General features: G+C 40.0%; 1 protein-coding gene across 16 annotated transcripts in view; it reads right to left on the bottom strand.

Moving 5' to 3' along the window:
* The window catches only part of PBRM1 (polybromo 1), a 56,568-nt gene that overhangs the window by 8,156 nt on the left and 31,505 nt on the right, over positions 1-16,907 (bottom strand). For 10 of the 16 annotated variants that reach the window (XM_030956439.1, XM_030956438.1, XM_030956446.1 and 7 more), the window contains 9 exons: positions 16,538-16,723; positions 15,111-15,268; positions 14,281-14,547; positions 12,736-12,881; positions 12,291-12,448; positions 11,441-11,624; positions 10,067-10,277; positions 7,488-7,689; positions 3,550-3,708 (listed from right to left, as the gene is read on the bottom strand). In XM_030956439.1, coding sequence (XP_030812299.1) covers positions 3,550-3,708; positions 7,488-7,689; positions 10,067-10,277; positions 11,441-11,624; positions 12,291-12,448; positions 12,736-12,881; positions 14,281-14,547; positions 15,111-15,268; positions 16,538-16,723 — 1,671 coding nt within the window. The remainder of the gene's footprint in view (positions 1-3,549; positions 3,709-7,487; positions 7,690-10,066; positions 10,278-11,440; positions 11,625-12,290; positions 12,449-12,735; positions 12,882-14,280; positions 14,548-15,110; positions 15,269-16,537; positions 16,724-16,907) is intronic. The other 6 variants (XM_030956447.1, XM_030956441.1, XM_030956433.1 and 3 more) reach the window with 1 other exon arrangement.

The following is a 16,907-nucleotide window of genomic DNA, read 5'->3' as shown; positions in this document are numbered from 1 at the left end:
CAAGACAATACTACAATTAGTATCTTGCAAAAAAAACCAAAACAAAAACTAAAAATAAATATGAAACACTATACTTTTGATGAATTAGTATTTAGTGTATTTGTATGTTTCTCACAGGGCAATAAATGTTGAATACTCAGATATGTTAACACAAGGAATAAATTCAGCCACAATTAAATGTTACTAATGCAAGCAGTTTTAATACAGCTTAAAGCTCTGCCATCTGCATACAGATTACAAACACAACACTGACTGGCCAGCCCCATGGACAGCCCTGCTCTGTGGGCTACTTCAGAGGCCACAAAAATCAAACCCCAGACATTTTCCTGCAGTACACATGCAAAACTGATGCACAAAAGCCCTACAACATTCACATACTTAAAACTAATGGCAGTGATGGGTGATTTTTATTAAACCATCTCCAGAATGAACTAAAGCAGTAACACAAATTTTAAACCTGAGTTTAAAGTGCTGGGCTGCAGTAACTTACACTCATGGCATTAGACTGAAGTGAAAGGACTTAAAGGAGCACCTGCAGTCCCTCACAGAAATTCACTGTCCATGTCTGCAAGGTGTCTTTAGAGGAAAATCAGTGACACTGCAAACACTGTATTGTGCTGCTGCTCAAAAATTTTGTTTTCTGCACGTACAGGAAGAAAACTGAGAGCTTTCTCTGGCTTTGGCTCAGCTTTTCTGCTATCCATTTAGTGTATCTACACAGTAGAACTGCACTATGCTTGTTAGGCCCTGGAATGTTTAATTTAAATGGATGCATTGCCAGGTAAGCAAGGAAAGGGGTTGGAAAGACAATGAAAAGATGACAGAGGACAGAAGCAGGTCTAGAGAGATGAGGTAAGTTAGAAATGCAGATTTGCTGGGGCTTCCATAGTCTGCTCTAAGAAACCACTAAGTCTTTGCCACACTCCCTGTAATTCATAGAAGGAATTTTCAAAACAGAGATTTCTAGAATGAGACTGGCCAAAAACTCCCATCAGTTCTGACTGAGAACAAAGCTGTAACAAGCTCAGGGTCTAAACAGGAGGAGCAGCTACAAAATAAAAGCTAAACCTGTCACTTCCTCAGGATGTTACAGAAGTGAGAAACCTCTAGTCCCAAAAGCTTTACATGGAGAGAACAACAAGAAAATAATCTCCCTCGAGCCTTCATTTTCCATAGGGCACCTAGACTGACATGTGAAATATGCTGTAGGTACCTATTTCAAATATCTGGAACCTTATCTGTACCTCTTTATTACAGGGAAATCCATATTTCTAATGGACAAAGGAAAAGAAGAAACACAACAAAAGCCTCCTTGGCATGAAGAGCTCTCACATGCCTGGTACCTCTAGTGCACCCTGAGCTGCTGACACATCTTCAGAGCTGTTAATGCACTTCTGAAGCTTTCAAACAAACAAACAAACAAACAAACTCTCCAAGGAATCAAACCCGCATTTATCAATAAAGGAAGCTTAGTTCTACATTTCCAATTCAAATACTCAACAACTGGCTAATGAAAGTGCCATCAAATCTCCATGAGAAGTCATTTCTTGTAGCTCATTCCAAGTAAGAGCAACCATTTTCTTACCCCCTGTATGAACCGCAAACTTTTGTTTTAAACTACCAAACATGGCCAAACTATTTCCAGCTCCCACAACTGTGATTTAGGATGTCTTTGAAATTACTTGTTCTCTTGTTTTTTATTATAGCAATGTAAAATTAAGTCAACTTTTGCAATACCTAAATGTAGAAGACACCAAAGTGCTGCACACTAAGAGAAACACACTTCAGAAGGCTTCCAGATTTCCTGGCCCCATGGGCCATAAAGAAGTTCTGTGATGGAGAAGCTCTCTGAACTAGCAATCCAAGGATGGAGGAGGATGTGAAAGAGGTCCAAACAGAACAAGATACTTCTAAGTAGGACTTGTGAAGACCAAAAGACGAAAGAGTGTGTTTTTCAAATGGGCCACAAAAGTAGAAGGAGTTTAAAAGGATCTGCTCCATCATCTATTTTAAGGAAGTATTTCCCAAAGCCAAAGTGAAGAGTCTTGAGTGTTGATCTGCTCAAATAAGATAATGGCCTGAAACAGAGTTTTGCTGCCACAGGAAATAAGGTAGCGTGTGTAGTTGGCAGAATGCACATTTTTGGGGAAGTTTTAAGGAAGTGTTAACAGCAAGTATTAACATCCATCAGCACCTGCCTCCAAAAACTGGAAAAGTGACTCAGTGCCAAAAAAACCCAAGAACCAAACTAAGAAAACACAACAACAGGAGGATGGTATTTCTACATATTCTAGATTGAAGTAAATTATTCACAAAAGAGATCAGCACTGGGAAACTCTTTTTTCCCCCTCCTTTTTCTTAATATATGCACAGATAAGTGTACACACACACAAACATACACCAACTGCAAACAGTTCAGAGGGAAATTACCATGAACAGAGTGAAAAAAAGCCAAAAGAAAAATGCAACTCAGTGTAAATAAATGTTTTATAACCTGGAGATCATGAACCAGCTAAGGAATGTGCCTTCAGTTAAACATTCATGCAGCCTATTTACTGAAAGGGGATTTAGAGATTGTGATGAAAAACGCTTCAGGCTGTCAGCTTGAAATAAGGCCACAGCCTGTGAGATGGAAAGAAAAAGAAAAATGACAAAAGAATAAATGGAATAATTGGAATGTCTTAAGGGAAAGTTAAAAAGACCCCAAAACTCAAACCCAGAACCCTCCAAATACTCATTTTTATCTACTCAGCACTATTTTGACCTTGACTGAAGCAATTTAATTCTTATTTTAATTAGAAACTGGGGAAGCAAAACAACCTATCAGGTCACACCTAATTAATTTTCTCACCCATGTATGGCTGATTTCCATACAAGAATCTTCAGTGGACTACATTGTCTTCAGATCTGATCCTGAAAATACTTACTCCGAGCATACTCCCTATGAAATCAAGCCGGATTACAACTGGTAAGGAGCTCAACACCCAGCAACAGGGACCTCGTGGAAGAGTTCTCCAAGCTCAGTTCTATTCTGAAAAATAACCTGATAAAACCAGCAATGTTGTCATTTTGTCTTTGTTTCTGCAATGGCTCTAGATCCTGGTCTGCTCTGCTTACCAGTGCCCAAGAGGCAATTCTACAAAGCTTTTGCTTGGATTTAAAATCTGGCTTAGACTCTGTTGGCCTCTCACCTCCCTGATAATTAAGCCCCCAACAATTTCCCTCCTGCTTTAGCACTGCCACAGATGCTGCATGCACTAGAAGACTATTTAGCTGCTGGCCTCCTGCCACAGCAGGGCTGAAGGTAAACTCTGCAAGGCAGAGTGGAAAAACACAACTGCACACTACCAGAACAGGAGCACTGCACGAGGAGGACCCTGCTTCCCTGGACACCAGGCCACTGCTGCACTAGGCATGTTCATCATGAAGAAGGACTGAAGAGTTTGAGCTTTTGCTTCCAACGTGACCCAGGAGAGTGTTTGTTCAGAGTTATGAAGGGGGGTTGATAAAGTGGATGAGGAAAAAATGGTCATAGCTCCTACGTTTTACCTGCAACGGGTGTCAACTGCTGATTGAGCATTCCCATTGGTGTTGGTGGCGGCACCACCCCCATAAGAGCCCCGACAGGAGTGCCTGCCCGGGGGGAGGAATTCTGCTGCTGTGCTGCTCGCTCTCTCTCCTGCTGCTCAGCAACTTTAGCTGCCCGCTCTGTAAAAGTATTTTAGATTTTCAGTTCTGTTTTGTAACCCAGACTTTCAAAATATTATCTGTTCATTAAAAAGGACTAGTCAGACACTGGCATAGTTTAGTCAAATATAAAGTAGAACAGATGATTCTTTTTTAAACAGCATATGATTTGATTTCATGCGGCTGCAGCTAAGACTTTTAGAGAACCTTTCATGAAAAATATTTCACAAAGTTTTATCTCTTTCTAAAAAATTAAATAATTAAAATAAATAATAAAATAAAATTTTTAAAAAATTAAAAGAACAAATTTGATGATAATAACACCAGTGTTACCAACATGAAGCAGCAGTCCAGCACTAGGCTTGGTCCGCACTAGGACATGGCAAAACATTCCCTGTTTTGACACCACTGGCTCAGCCAAACCAGCTGCAGCCAAGGCCAGCAGCTCTTGGTAGATCCTCTACCAGCTGCTGTGGGAACTGAAGCCCCATGTCTGCCAGGTGTGCCCTAAAGAATGCTGCAAAGAGCAGACAGCAGTGCCAGTTGGTGGCATGGTCATTTCTGGGCTCCCCGTGTACTTTACTACTGATGCAGCTGAAGAGTGGTGGCAAAATAGGGGAGCACTTGTAAAGTGTCCCTAGTGCAGATTGGTCCTTAGCTTTTGGAACATAACAAGCAGCAGTTTGATAAACCAAAAATATTTTTCTCTGCCTCTTTCTGTCATTTCCCCGTTTGGTCCCCTATGAGTTATTTTTTTTTCTGAAGATGTCTAACTCACATTGTGCTGCTCACTGGAGGTCATGTGTGTCCTTTGTACGATGAATCTGGTCATTATCTCAATCAAGTCTCTCACTGTGACTGCAAGAACAAAAGATCTACTGCAGGGTAATCTGACCAGAGGACAATTTTATATTAAGGGAAGGGCAAAGGGTCATGGGAAGAAGAAAGAAAAAAAACAAAACCCAAGCAAACAAAAAAGGAGAAATACTGAATGTCCGCTCCAGGTGCTTTGGGGGCATGCAAGTGCCTGCTTCGTTTACTCTGAATGTTGTGTCTGACTGGCACAATGAGGAACAAGGAAGAATAAATGGATGCAGAATACATCTCCAGCAATTTTTAACAACAGTGAATGCAGGGCTATGAGTTCTCTCTTGCAGTTGGTGAAAGATGGAAACTGCCACTAAACCAGCAATCAAGGTCCTCTGTCAAATGTAGGCTAAGAAGAAGTTCATCAAGGAGATTAAGTTATGCATCCTGCCAGTGTTGCTTGCTTCCTCTAGGACATTGAACATCTATCACACTTTTGACTCCTCTAGAACCTGTTTGTGCAGCTTCTAGCACTACTCCCATACACTCAAAGACCAGTTTCATTTCCAAAGGCATTTCCTTCCTTCTTCCCACTTCTGCAATTTCAGGCAGTGATGACGACGCAGAGAAACTCCTACATTTATACAGGCAACTCAGATGCAGTTGAGCACAAAATACACAAGATATTTAAAGGCAGATCCGGAAGTAAAAAAAATGAGAAAATCCTCTCCAGAACACAGCAAGCACTTTGGAAAAAGATGAAGCAGTTGTTCTGACTCTCACCTACTTTTGGCCAGCTAAAAAACAAAAAATGGTCAGACAAAAGCACAAGAGACACTCTGATGAATGAGAAATTACTGCTAAGTGTTCAGCTTTATCAGACTTTAGAGTGCTGAGGTTTGAAGAAGGACCTGATGTAGGACAGTACTCAAGTTTTACCAAGACCCTTTCCATGCCCTGACTGCCACAGAAGTAACAAATGGAATAACACTGCCAAAGGGAACTGGAGGAGATATCTCAAAGTTCAGCCTAAAGCACTGACCCTAATACTCAATAATAAACCCAAATCACATAGGCTAGGACTTGAGATCACTCAAACATTTCCATCACATCTCAAGAGACAGGGAAGAGACCTGCTTTGAACAGAGCTTTTCCTTACAACAGGCCTTTCCTTCAACCCCCTTTATTTTACTTTATTTAGCCATGCAGGCACTTCCAACACAGCCTCTTCTCTACTCAACTATTGCTAAAAATTCAACTAATACTCCGAACATAAACCAAACAAAATTCTCAGTAGGTCAAAATGGATCTAAAATGTAAACTAATTCTCACCAGAAAATGGCAGCACCCTTTTTTTCACTGAGATGTCAAACCATGCCCACTCCCTGCTCCCTGGTTCACATCCATACCAGGGAACACATGAATTCTGACTCACCACAGTGGAAGGAGTGGAGTTTCTCTCCTTTCATACATGGTAAGCAAACACAGTTTGGACACTTTGTTACCCCATCTCAACCCCTCAAAACCAAGTAAAAGTAAGTCTAGTTCAGGGCAGACACCAAGCCAAGGAAACTGCAGCTCAAACCCCAAAAGCTTTGGAAAATTTGAATAGAGAAGGAAGATTCAAATGGAAGCATACAGACAGTCATTAACACACTGGACAAACAGAGCCTTCCCGCAGAAGTGCAGGACTTCAAGCTGCTCTAAGCAAGGAAGCAGTGACATGCCAGCCATCCTCCTGCTGAAGGATGAGGCTGCAAGGAGGCATCTGCCAATAAAAAGATCACACATGCACCTAGAAGGGTGTAAAAGAAAACAACTACAGAACAAAGTAAGGCCCCAGCAGTGTCACAAAGAAAGAGCGTTACTGTTTCCCTTCTCAGCATCTGCAAAGCAAACTGGCACAGAGCAAAGGGTGCTTCCCTCCAAAGCTGCAAAGAGGTGCTACTGAAAATCAGAAAGGACTGAGGTGGCTGAGAGTGGACAGCGACAGCATGCAAGCTTCCAGCCCCAAGATCAAAGCTGCCTTTAAGTTATGAGTGTGCAGAAAACCTATCAAATCTCATTTTCAAAGTTAGAACTGAACTGGGCCATAACTTTGAACATTGTTGAAACCTTCCTATCCAAAGGAGCATTTTTCAAAAATAAAGTTGCATCAATACAGTAGTTAATAGTGTTGACATGCTATTAACTAGAGAAGTAACCATGGATGTTAAACCCATGTGTTTGGCTTGGGTAAGGGCTGGCTGTTAAAGATCAGCTGTATTTTATTTCAATCAAATAAAAGTTAAAACACAGTGACTATTTATCAGAAGGGAGGGAAGGAATGGAAGGAAAGGAGGGAGGGAAGAAAAGGAGGAAGACAAAGAAAGGAAAGGAGGGAAGGAACTGAGGAAAAGAAGGGAGGAAAGGGGAGAAAGACAGGTCTAAAGTATCTCATGATTATGAAATATTCCTAGGCCTACTTCAGGATACAAAATCTCTCAACAAAATGAGTTACAACAGTTGATTAATACTGTACTGAACAATAGGTCATGTTTCCACTACAGTACACAGCCTCTTAGGACTCTAAGTACTGTTAAGAATGAGCTTTTCCCCACTCCCCTGTAAGCCTTTCTTACCTGCTGCTACAGCTCTCAAGAGCTTCTTGTCCAAAATACCCCTCAGTCCTTCTTTAAGGAAACATTGACAAAATATTTTTCCAACTGACTTCTAACCCAGGAGCTCCTTTACTTCTAATTTGTCCCCATTTTCTTGGACTTTGTTAATTTGGTTATTTGTGGCAAAGACATTTAAATTATCAGTTGTGCTCTACATAACTGAAACACGCTCTTTGCTCCTCTTCTGTCATCTCTCAGTATGAGCTTCTCTTTAAGGTAAATCCAGAACACAAACATAAATATTTTCTTTTATTAAACCTGTCATCTGAACAACAGAAAGTGTTGAGAAAGAAAAAAGGCAGAAAAGAGTTCAGCATCTCAGTTTTTACTTACCTTCATATTCTGCTTTCTTGTTTGCTTCCAAATTTCTCCACTCAGTTCCTACAAGTCTGCTGAGCTCTCCAAAGGAGTAGTCTGGGTGCTGAGCTTTAATCACAGCTCTCATCTCGCTGCTAAACAAGATGTACCCACTCATGTTGATCTTCCTTTTTGATCCCTCCTTCTTGGTGCTGCCCTTAACAGACTTGGGAGTGGACTGTGAGAAAAAGCAGTTATGACCACAAGTGTACAAATGAAAAGGCCAGAAGAGAACAAAGGAATTGCGTCACGTCACAGATTTCATCCATTGAGCTGTTCAGAGATGTTGCCAACATGAGTTGAGTAAAATATTTTATTTGCCACCTCACATTTTAGGAAAATGCTTCTCCACTTCCTCCTTTGCCTTTACAATCCCTACTCTCCCTCATTCCACCTTCAGACCTTCCTTTTTCTCCAGTGTTCACTTCTCATTACATAAGTAGCCATTTGTCCCTGAAAAACCAAAGCCCAGTTCTGTTGATCACCATTTACCTGCACCACAGATTCCCATCATGTTCTTATGTTGATGAGCAACAAAAATTCTGCTCCTTTGTTTTTCTACAATGGATGCCCCCAGTGAGAGCTCCTTGATGTTTTCAGCCACCAAAAAATGAACCTTCTATACTGAGACACCACAGCTGGAGCCCCTTTTTCAGGGCCCTTTCACCTATCTTTGTCACAGGAGACCATAATTCATCCATACTCTGACCAGTAAGAGTCATAAAGGTATCATCACATCAAAACCCTCTGAAGGCCTTTTTCATACCCTAAACATTGCAAATCTGTCACATTTTGGAAAGTGCCATTGTTTCCAAGTACCTGGTGGAGGCAAAAAAGGAAACAAAAATACATTCAACTGTTTCCTTCCTCTCCTGAAATTCTGACTATGTTACTGACTCCTCCTACTAACTGCTTTGACCCCACAGTTCAACTCTCTCAGCTAAAAACAAAGTTTTAGTAATACCAAGATGCTTAAAAAGTGCTTATCAATTTAAACAAGATTAACTGAGGCCTATTTAAATGTAATTCCAAACTTCACTGTACTAACTTGCAATCCACCCTTGAAGTTTTCATTATGAACATAAAGACTGCAGGAAGTGAAGAAAACTCCACACAGGGTTTGGAATGATACACAGGGCAGATACAATTCCATCCTGGCTTCTTGGGCAAGCCACAGAGGCAGATGGAGAATTCTCAAACCAAAAAGAGGGAAATATAATTATACTTTTGGCCTCTGATACATCTGCAGATCGAGAGCTACAAGTTTACCAGTGGTTTTAGCCTATATAGTTCTTGCAACAGTTTTGATAACAGTAACCTAAGCAAAAAGCCTTCCCATCAGTTTGGAAGGGCAAACAGGACTTGGAGAAATCATACAAATTCCAAATTTGGTTCTCACATTCTCTGTTCTTTTCCATCTCCCATCCACACATTTTTGAAAGAACAGTCTTTTCCACTGGAGCCAGATAACTGTGTATTTACTTTCAGACTTGTTAAAAGAGGAAATCAACCAGGACCCCCTTTCATGCCTTTTCTCAGCCATACTGCTGAGGCAAAGATTGAAGCTGCACATCTTTTTCTTTAAGCACTTTGACTCAATTCACAGCCAACTGCAGCAGGAAAGCATCACCCACCTATCTGCCAAGCCCCACAATACCACACAGTCACTTGCCTCGTCTCCTCTTAGGTGTTATAAGAGCTTCTTTGTTGGCAGAAGAAAAAACAAAGTTTAGAAGTTCTGGGGTTTAATAGTTACTAGATAAAATTCTACTTCTACTGGAATGCTCTTCAAGAATTTTCAAGCTGCTTATAAAATTCAGCATGTTCAACAAGAGCAGTGAGCAACCTTGCAAGGGAAAATGCATTTGGTGGTTGCCGACATGGCAAAACATCACACTCAAACCAGGCAAAAACTTTCAACTTCACCAACTCTATCACAACATCCAAAGACATTTCTACCCCAGGGTCACACCCTTTCAATGTAATGCAGCAGAAATCCACACTGCTGGTCACAAAAGAGTCTGGAACTCCCTCCTGTTCCCAGCAGATCATCCCCATTGCCTCTTTAAGACTGGCATTAGCTCGGATGTGGGAGTGTGGTGACACAGATACAGGGTTTAATCCAGTAGCAAACAAACTTTCTTGGTTAGTTGAATTTCCAGGTAAAGCAGTTCCTCACTCTGCTTCCACACTCAGTTACACAAATTCCAGGCCTTGTGTAAGAAAATTTGTATTTGAATTTTATATAAAGACCTGATACTTCTGAATAAATGTCACAGAAAATCTCATTATTAGAAATAATACTAACACATAAAAATGTACCCTGGGTTTTCCTCAGCTGAATGATCTCCTTTAAAAATATTTTAATGGAATGAAACACTATCACCTGGATATCATATTGCACATGCCAACGTTGTTTTGTGCAATTTACTCCATGCACTTGTAAACTTCAGTATCAATCATTTTTTTGTATATAAAATGTTAATTTCCTCATTTGGATTGGAAAAAGAATGTGGACTATCAAGGTTTAAGGGTTCCTGAAGCAAAGTCCTTACCTGGGGTGGAGTATAAGGCATTATATCCAAATCACTGGCTAAGGGAGCCTGAAGCTGAGGCATAGAAGGTGTTTCAGTCATATCACCTTCCTCTTCTCCCATCTCCTCCATGTCCTCATCACCTCCTTCCAACTCAGCAAACTTTGCTTCCAGCTGCTGAATCTTCTTTTCCAGGAGAGGAGATGGCTCTTTCTGAGGAACTATGGGTTTTCTGGAAGGTGGAGGAGGAAGACAAAAAGCAGCTGAGAACAGATCATACCTTACAGGAGAACTTGTCTTTGAAGAGAAAATCAACTTTTCTTAATTTGTGACTGAACAGTATAGAAACCAAGGTGACTTGAGATGTGCCTAAACTTCCTTTGAGAACCTTGAGCAAAATTAATTTTGTGTCTATGGCCAGTGTTCAGTTTAGTCACTTGCCAAAAGGATTTTTTATGAGTTAGAAGGGGATTTCAATACAAGTACTTAATTGCCTTCTATTGTAGAAATTACCACCACAGCTTCCTTAGATTTCACATTTTACTTAAGTTAGAACTTAATACTCTTATTTTATTAATATCAATGTTCACCAAAAGATTTTTCTTACTCAAGAGGACTTAAGTATTTTCACAATATCCAAGAGAATGTACCAATCTGATAAAGTAATGACTTTTCTTGAAGTCAGAGGAAGAAAAAAAAAACATCCATTGGTATTAAGACCATAAAAAGACTGATGCTATCTGCATTTCTTCCCAAGAGTGTGGTTATCTGAAATTACACCTCTGACAGGATGTCCTGGATCAGGCTGGGATGGGGTTAATTCCCTGCACAGTAGCTGAGAGATGCCTTGTTTTGGATCTGTGAGACAATAGGGTGGATAACACACCCTGCTGTAATTAGCGCTGAACAGATCAGCCTCAAGACTTTTCCTTTTCCCCACTCTGTGCCCCAGCAGGCTGGGGCTGGGCAGTGATTTGGTAGAGGAGACAACCAGGACAGCTAAGCCAAACCAGGCAAGGGGATATTCCACACTCTGACACTGTGCTCAGCAATAAAATATGGGGAGAAGGAGAGGACAGGGTACATTCAGGGTTATGGCATTTGTCTTTCCCAGTAACCATTACAGGTGCCAAGGCCCTGCTTTCCAGGAACAGCTGAACTGTGAAATAGCTGTGCCTGCTGATGAAAAGTAGGGAATTCATTCCTTATCTTGCTCTGTTTGTGCATGTAGCTTTGCTCCACTTTTCCAACTGTTTTTAACCTGAGCCAGGAGTTTTTCTTCTTTCTGCCCTTCAGATTCTCTCCCCTATTCCAGACCAAGAGGCTGGGTGGGGGCTTAGCTGCCAGTCCACTACAATCCAGAAGAGTGTTCTCTCATTCCCCTCACATTTTTACCTAAAATAGTATATTTCATCATCTACAACTTTCGCAGACAGTGAAAACCTCTTCAAGCCCTTGAATTTCTTCATTTGTTTGTCACTTTCGTTGTAGCGGCTCTCGCAAAGAAAAACATCGTTTTCGGAGATTTCTGTTGGTCTGCACGAGAGGAAGTCTTTGAATGACAGAACGACACACTTTCCTGCAGAAATGAAAGAGCTGGGTAAGAAGGCAGCCACACTTGCAGATTTTCTTTCAGAAGTGTGGAAAGTCCTTTTTTTTGCCTGTCTCGTAAGTCTGGAAGATTCCTGGCATTTGGCACAACTATGGAAAATACATCAATTGATATTCCAATCAAATAATGCCACTCACAAGAAACCTACAGCAACTTAATGCAGCCTTTGGATTTCTTTTAAGACCTAGAGAACCCACAAAATCACAAGCCCCCATGATCACTGTCAGTTACCATATTTATCACAGCACCATAACTCCAAAACAAAGTACACAGCCGTCATCTTCTGCAACAAATAAAATTTCAACCTCCTACTCCTCCTTTCAACTCTGCAGGTAATATGTACTGGAGTAATTACACTAATATGCAAGAATAATGGAGTTTTCTGTTCTCTGGCTGCAATGTTCACTTTCATATCATACATGTAATTCCCTTATTGTAAAAAAGCTTCCTAACAGTGAATTCTCATCACAGGTCCCACAGGCAGGAATGCATATTAGAAACTCACTGAATAGTATCTCCTCCCTCCCTCAATGAAACAGATGTACTTGGAATCAAGCCTACACCTAGCCTTCAATCACTTCAGATTGGGTAGGAAAAGAAGATGTCCATCAGATTAAAGCTGTTAATAATTACCCAAAATGCAAGTCATGGGACAGGTCTCCTCCAGGTTACTCAAAAACACCTCCTTCTTGTAGAACATTTTAGTTGGCTCGTGCTCAGTTTCTTCGGGATGTATAAAGATTGGACCAAAGAAATATGCAGCTCCATCTCGCACCCACATCTTCTCAATTCTGCAAAGAAACCAAGCCAGCAACACAAATGAAATGCCATTTCTCCCAGATGAGGCAGCAGCATGTTCAGGAAGACCATCAGAAGATAAATACAGAAAAGCCAATTCCAACTGTACAACCAGACCAGGTTTTTATTAGGCAGCCAAAATTCCACCTCAATCTATCAACACCTTGTAACACTTCACTCACATTTTTTCCCACCTTCTTTTACACCTTTTTACAACCAGCCTCTCTTTTATCCAAGTTATTTTTACAGCTGTAAACTGCAAACAAGAAGCTGCCCCTACCTCCCTACTCGAGGCCGCACCAGCCCATGGGATTTGATGAAGACACAGTCCCCAACCTTCAGCCACATGTCATTGTAGCAGAGCTGCTCAAAGTAATGGCAACCAGGCTCCCCATTGGACATTTCTACTGGAACATCTTCTTTGTCCTGCAGGAGAAGAAGCATTTAGAAACTTGAGGAAGGAGGAAAACCAAGCACAGAAATAAAGAGATGTCAGGTACCAGTCAAAGGCTTTGCTCCATCTTTATGTTAACAATAATAGGTAAGCACTAAGCAGAGATGTGTGTGCAAAAGTTTCCTGAATTAAAATTGCAAAGCCAAAGACCCTCCATGTCTGTCACAAGCTTTCTTATTTCACAAAGCTCTAATTTTGCTAGAATAGTAATTTACAGGTCTTTTTTTTTGTTTCGGTGCTTCCAAGTAAACTGGCCAAGCCAAATCTTGTCAGCTTGATGGTTTAAAGCCCAGTAAAGTGCTTGGGAAGCAAGAACTGAATATATGGCCAAGCTAACAGACACAAAAATGCAATGATTCAACTCTCTTATACAATAATGTGAACACTCCATGTACTGCTTACAAATTCATACCATCTGCCCTATTTAGTTTCTTACTTTTTAGTAAAAACTCAAATTGTGCCTCAGTCCATCTTTCAGCCTGGGATTCCAGAAAGCCAAGGAAACACAGGCTGTCTCACCAAGGCATGGAAGGAAAAGATCCCATGAGTTTTCATTCTCTCAGTAGAATTAATTCCATCTTTTATCATGATGTGAATAAATATACTAATACATACTAAGTGTCTGACAAAAGCTGACAATGGGTGTGCTGGCTACTGTGTTCTCAGGTTCAAAAATGTTAGAAAATGAAAAGTGGATTTTTCATGGGTTTTTTTAGTGATTTATGATATTTTATGAGTCTCTCATTTTTTCATGGCTCTAAATTTACTTCAGACAACATGAATTAAATTTAACTGATTTTAATACACTTACCTAAATTTATTTGTTTTCTTACTCTACGTACAAAAAATGAACCATTTTATCCACTATGTTGGACTGAAATATTCTTAAGCATTTTGAGAACAAACTACTTCATTATCAACTACAAACAGGCCACAAACAATAGAATATTATGTGTTACTGCTGCCTAGCTACTGACTGTTTTACTGAAATGCTACACAACAAAGCATTTCAGCACTGCCATGTATTAAAATTAGACTTTCAGTTCTACAGGCTCTTTAGGCTAAGGGCAGGCCTTAGAGTAAAAGTGTAACTTTCTGGAGTGGTAAAAAACCCAAACCAACCCCATCACAAGAAAGAGGTTTATAACAAATATTTAGACAGTTTATTATTTTCTGTCTTTTTATATTTTGATTGTGTTAATTTACAAATGTCTGTAATATAATTTATAACAAAAAATATATTCATTTTATATTATATTTTATACATATATTATATTTTATTGTGTCTGGATGTGGTGAAACCCAAGCCATAAGGGCTAATATTTTGTCATTCTCTATCTGTCAAATACAATCAACGTTGCCCTTGCATACCTTTTCAAGATGAAGGATACTTTCTCCCACCTTACTGTCCTCCAGTGTTTCACTGTGCTTCTCCTCATCTACTTTGTCTGTATTAGCAAACACAGAAGCAACTCTGACCACAGGCAGGGGCACATCTCGTGGGACAAATCTGACAGAGCTCACAGGCATAGTCCACAGTTTAATCTTCTTAAAAGACTTTGTCTTCGCAGAATAGCGCGACTCACACACGTAGACATCCTCATCTCTGAAGTTTTCAGGACACAATTTAAAATATTCCTGCAGATTGAAAGAAAAATATGAAATATTTCAGCAACACCCACACTCCATAGACACACAGTGAATTCCCTGTCATGGCTTCAGTTTTTTCTATGCTTCTGTCAGAAGCCTTTTTGCTGAGTTCTCTTCTTCCAGTTTGATGGCCAAGTTTTACCAAGAATAACAACAAACAAGAAATCCCACCTTTGGAGAAGAAGCTAATTCAGTACAGGTTGGCATGTGAGAAGAGTTAGGTTTTATTCACTTCCCAACCCAGTGCATTAACAAGTACAAGATCTGCAGCCTGGAATCACTTTCACAAGATTTCTGAGCTTTGACTTGGGAAAAGGACAATTCACCAAGCCATGGGTGACCATAACCACAAATCAACCAGCACAGGGAAACTCCATCACCTGGGTGGACCACATATCTCAGGAAGCAAAGAAGATCCAAACAGCCCACAGAAGCAAGTCCTATTTTATTTAGGTATAACTGGAATATCTCTATGTTAGACTGCCTACAGCTCTACAGGAAAAAGCAGAAAGCATGACTTGTTTTATAAATTAGTATTAACAGTCTCTCACCTTGACAAACATGACCACACATTTGCCTAAAATTTTGCTAACAGGAACTTTACTGTAATAATCACTTTTAAAAACTTCTTTCTCCAGGAATTTTCGTGTTGCAAGATGGAAAGTTTCATTTGGTCGATAAAACCAGCAGCCATAGAGCCATTTCTCTCCTTTAAAATAGAAAACAACAACAACAACAACAACAACAACAACAACAACAACAACAAAAAAGAGAAGGGAGATAGAAAGAAAAAAATGTAAAATGACATTCTCTACTGCATGAGCCAAGTAAGAACAATTAGTAGTTGATTGATTAATCAAATAGCAATGTAGTAATTTATACTAGGAGCAATCTGCTTTTAAACAGGAAAATACTCAACTTTTCAGAAAAGGAAAACAAGTTATTTTAAAAAGCCTGACAATTGTTATTTCTCCAGTAAATCCTGATTCAGCAAAATAAAGGAGAAATTTGTTCTTATTTATAGATCTCGACTTTCAGGCCTTGAAATGGCTTTGAAGTCCACACAACAACCACCTGATTATTTAAAGAATCTCAGCTGTTTTTAAGCTTTTAAATAACTATTTCTTTCACTTTAAGCCGTGACAAATTACGTGATGACAAACTCAAATTGACAGCAATGATTTATAAAGAAGTTACAAATATGTACTATTTTTTCTAAATCAAAGGAAACTTGTGCCCATCTATGGTTCAGATTTCTCAGCACAGAGAAACAGTGCTCTTCTGTACCTAAATTACAAGGAGTCCATCCCACTCAGAATCCCACCCCTGCAAGGCTTACAATTTGAGGGTAGGCAGAAATGAACACCAGAAAAAGCCCATACTGTCCCAAAAATTTTCGATTTGTAATATCCTTCAGAAAAAAACAACTCAGAAACAACAACAAAAAAATAGTGACTGGTTCAAACTGTTCTGCAAATAAAATAAGTAACATCTACACAGGAAAATAAAATCAAATTGGAAGATTGTAGCATTCACATTCTCTGAAAAAATTCCTTCTCCCAGGATTTTTCTCCTAGGAAGCAGAGAAGCCTCAGAGAAAAGGAAAACAATTCTCATTTGCTTCTCCTCTGTTTTTCTCATGTGGAACGTGTTTGGAGATTGTTTCATTGAATTCTGCTGTGAGTTGTTTTGACTTTTTGGCCAAGTGGTGCCAAGCTGTGTCGAGACTCTGGAAAGAGTCACGAGTTTTCATTATTAGCTTTTAGCATTGAGTAAGTATCCTTTCTGTATTCTTTAGTATAGTATAGTAGTCTTTAATATAATATAGTATTACAAAGTAATAAATTAGCCTTCTGAGAACATGGAGTCAGATTCATCATTCCTCCCTGCCACGGGGGTCTCTGCAAATACAACAGAAGCATAAAACAATAATAGTAAGTTTCACCCCAGTGTTTTCCTGCAGTAAGGATGTCCTTACCAGCTGAATCTTCCCACAGCCTCTCGATGCAGACTATGTGAGGCTGCAGGCTGGTCTCTGCAGGCTCCACATACACATAATCCCCCACGTGGTACATGCTGTTCTTGAAGCTGCAGTCCTGGCTGTAGGTCCGATGCAAACTCGACAGCCCAGCTGATCCAGAGGAATCTTCACTCTTTTCAGCTTCTTATTTCAAAAAGGGAAAACCAGATGTTAGTAATGTCACATTTCCATATTAGCTGAGATTCTTGATGTCAGTGCCTCACTTTGAGCCTGGAGTTACCAGACTTTACTGCTGCTGACATCTATGAGGGAAGATCAACCATGCTAGAAAGATGATTCGTGGACAAAATTGCCAACAGCTGTGCTC

Source organism: Camarhynchus parvulus, chromosome 12 (assembly GCF_901933205.1).
Source record: "Camarhynchus parvulus chromosome 12, STF_HiC, whole genome shotgun sequence".
NCBI classification, from domain to species: Eukaryota; Metazoa; Chordata; class Aves; order Passeriformes; family Thraupidae; genus Camarhynchus; species Camarhynchus parvulus.
The sequence above is the reverse complement of the archived record's forward strand: the minus strand, read 5'-3'. Positions and strand labels throughout refer to the sequence as shown.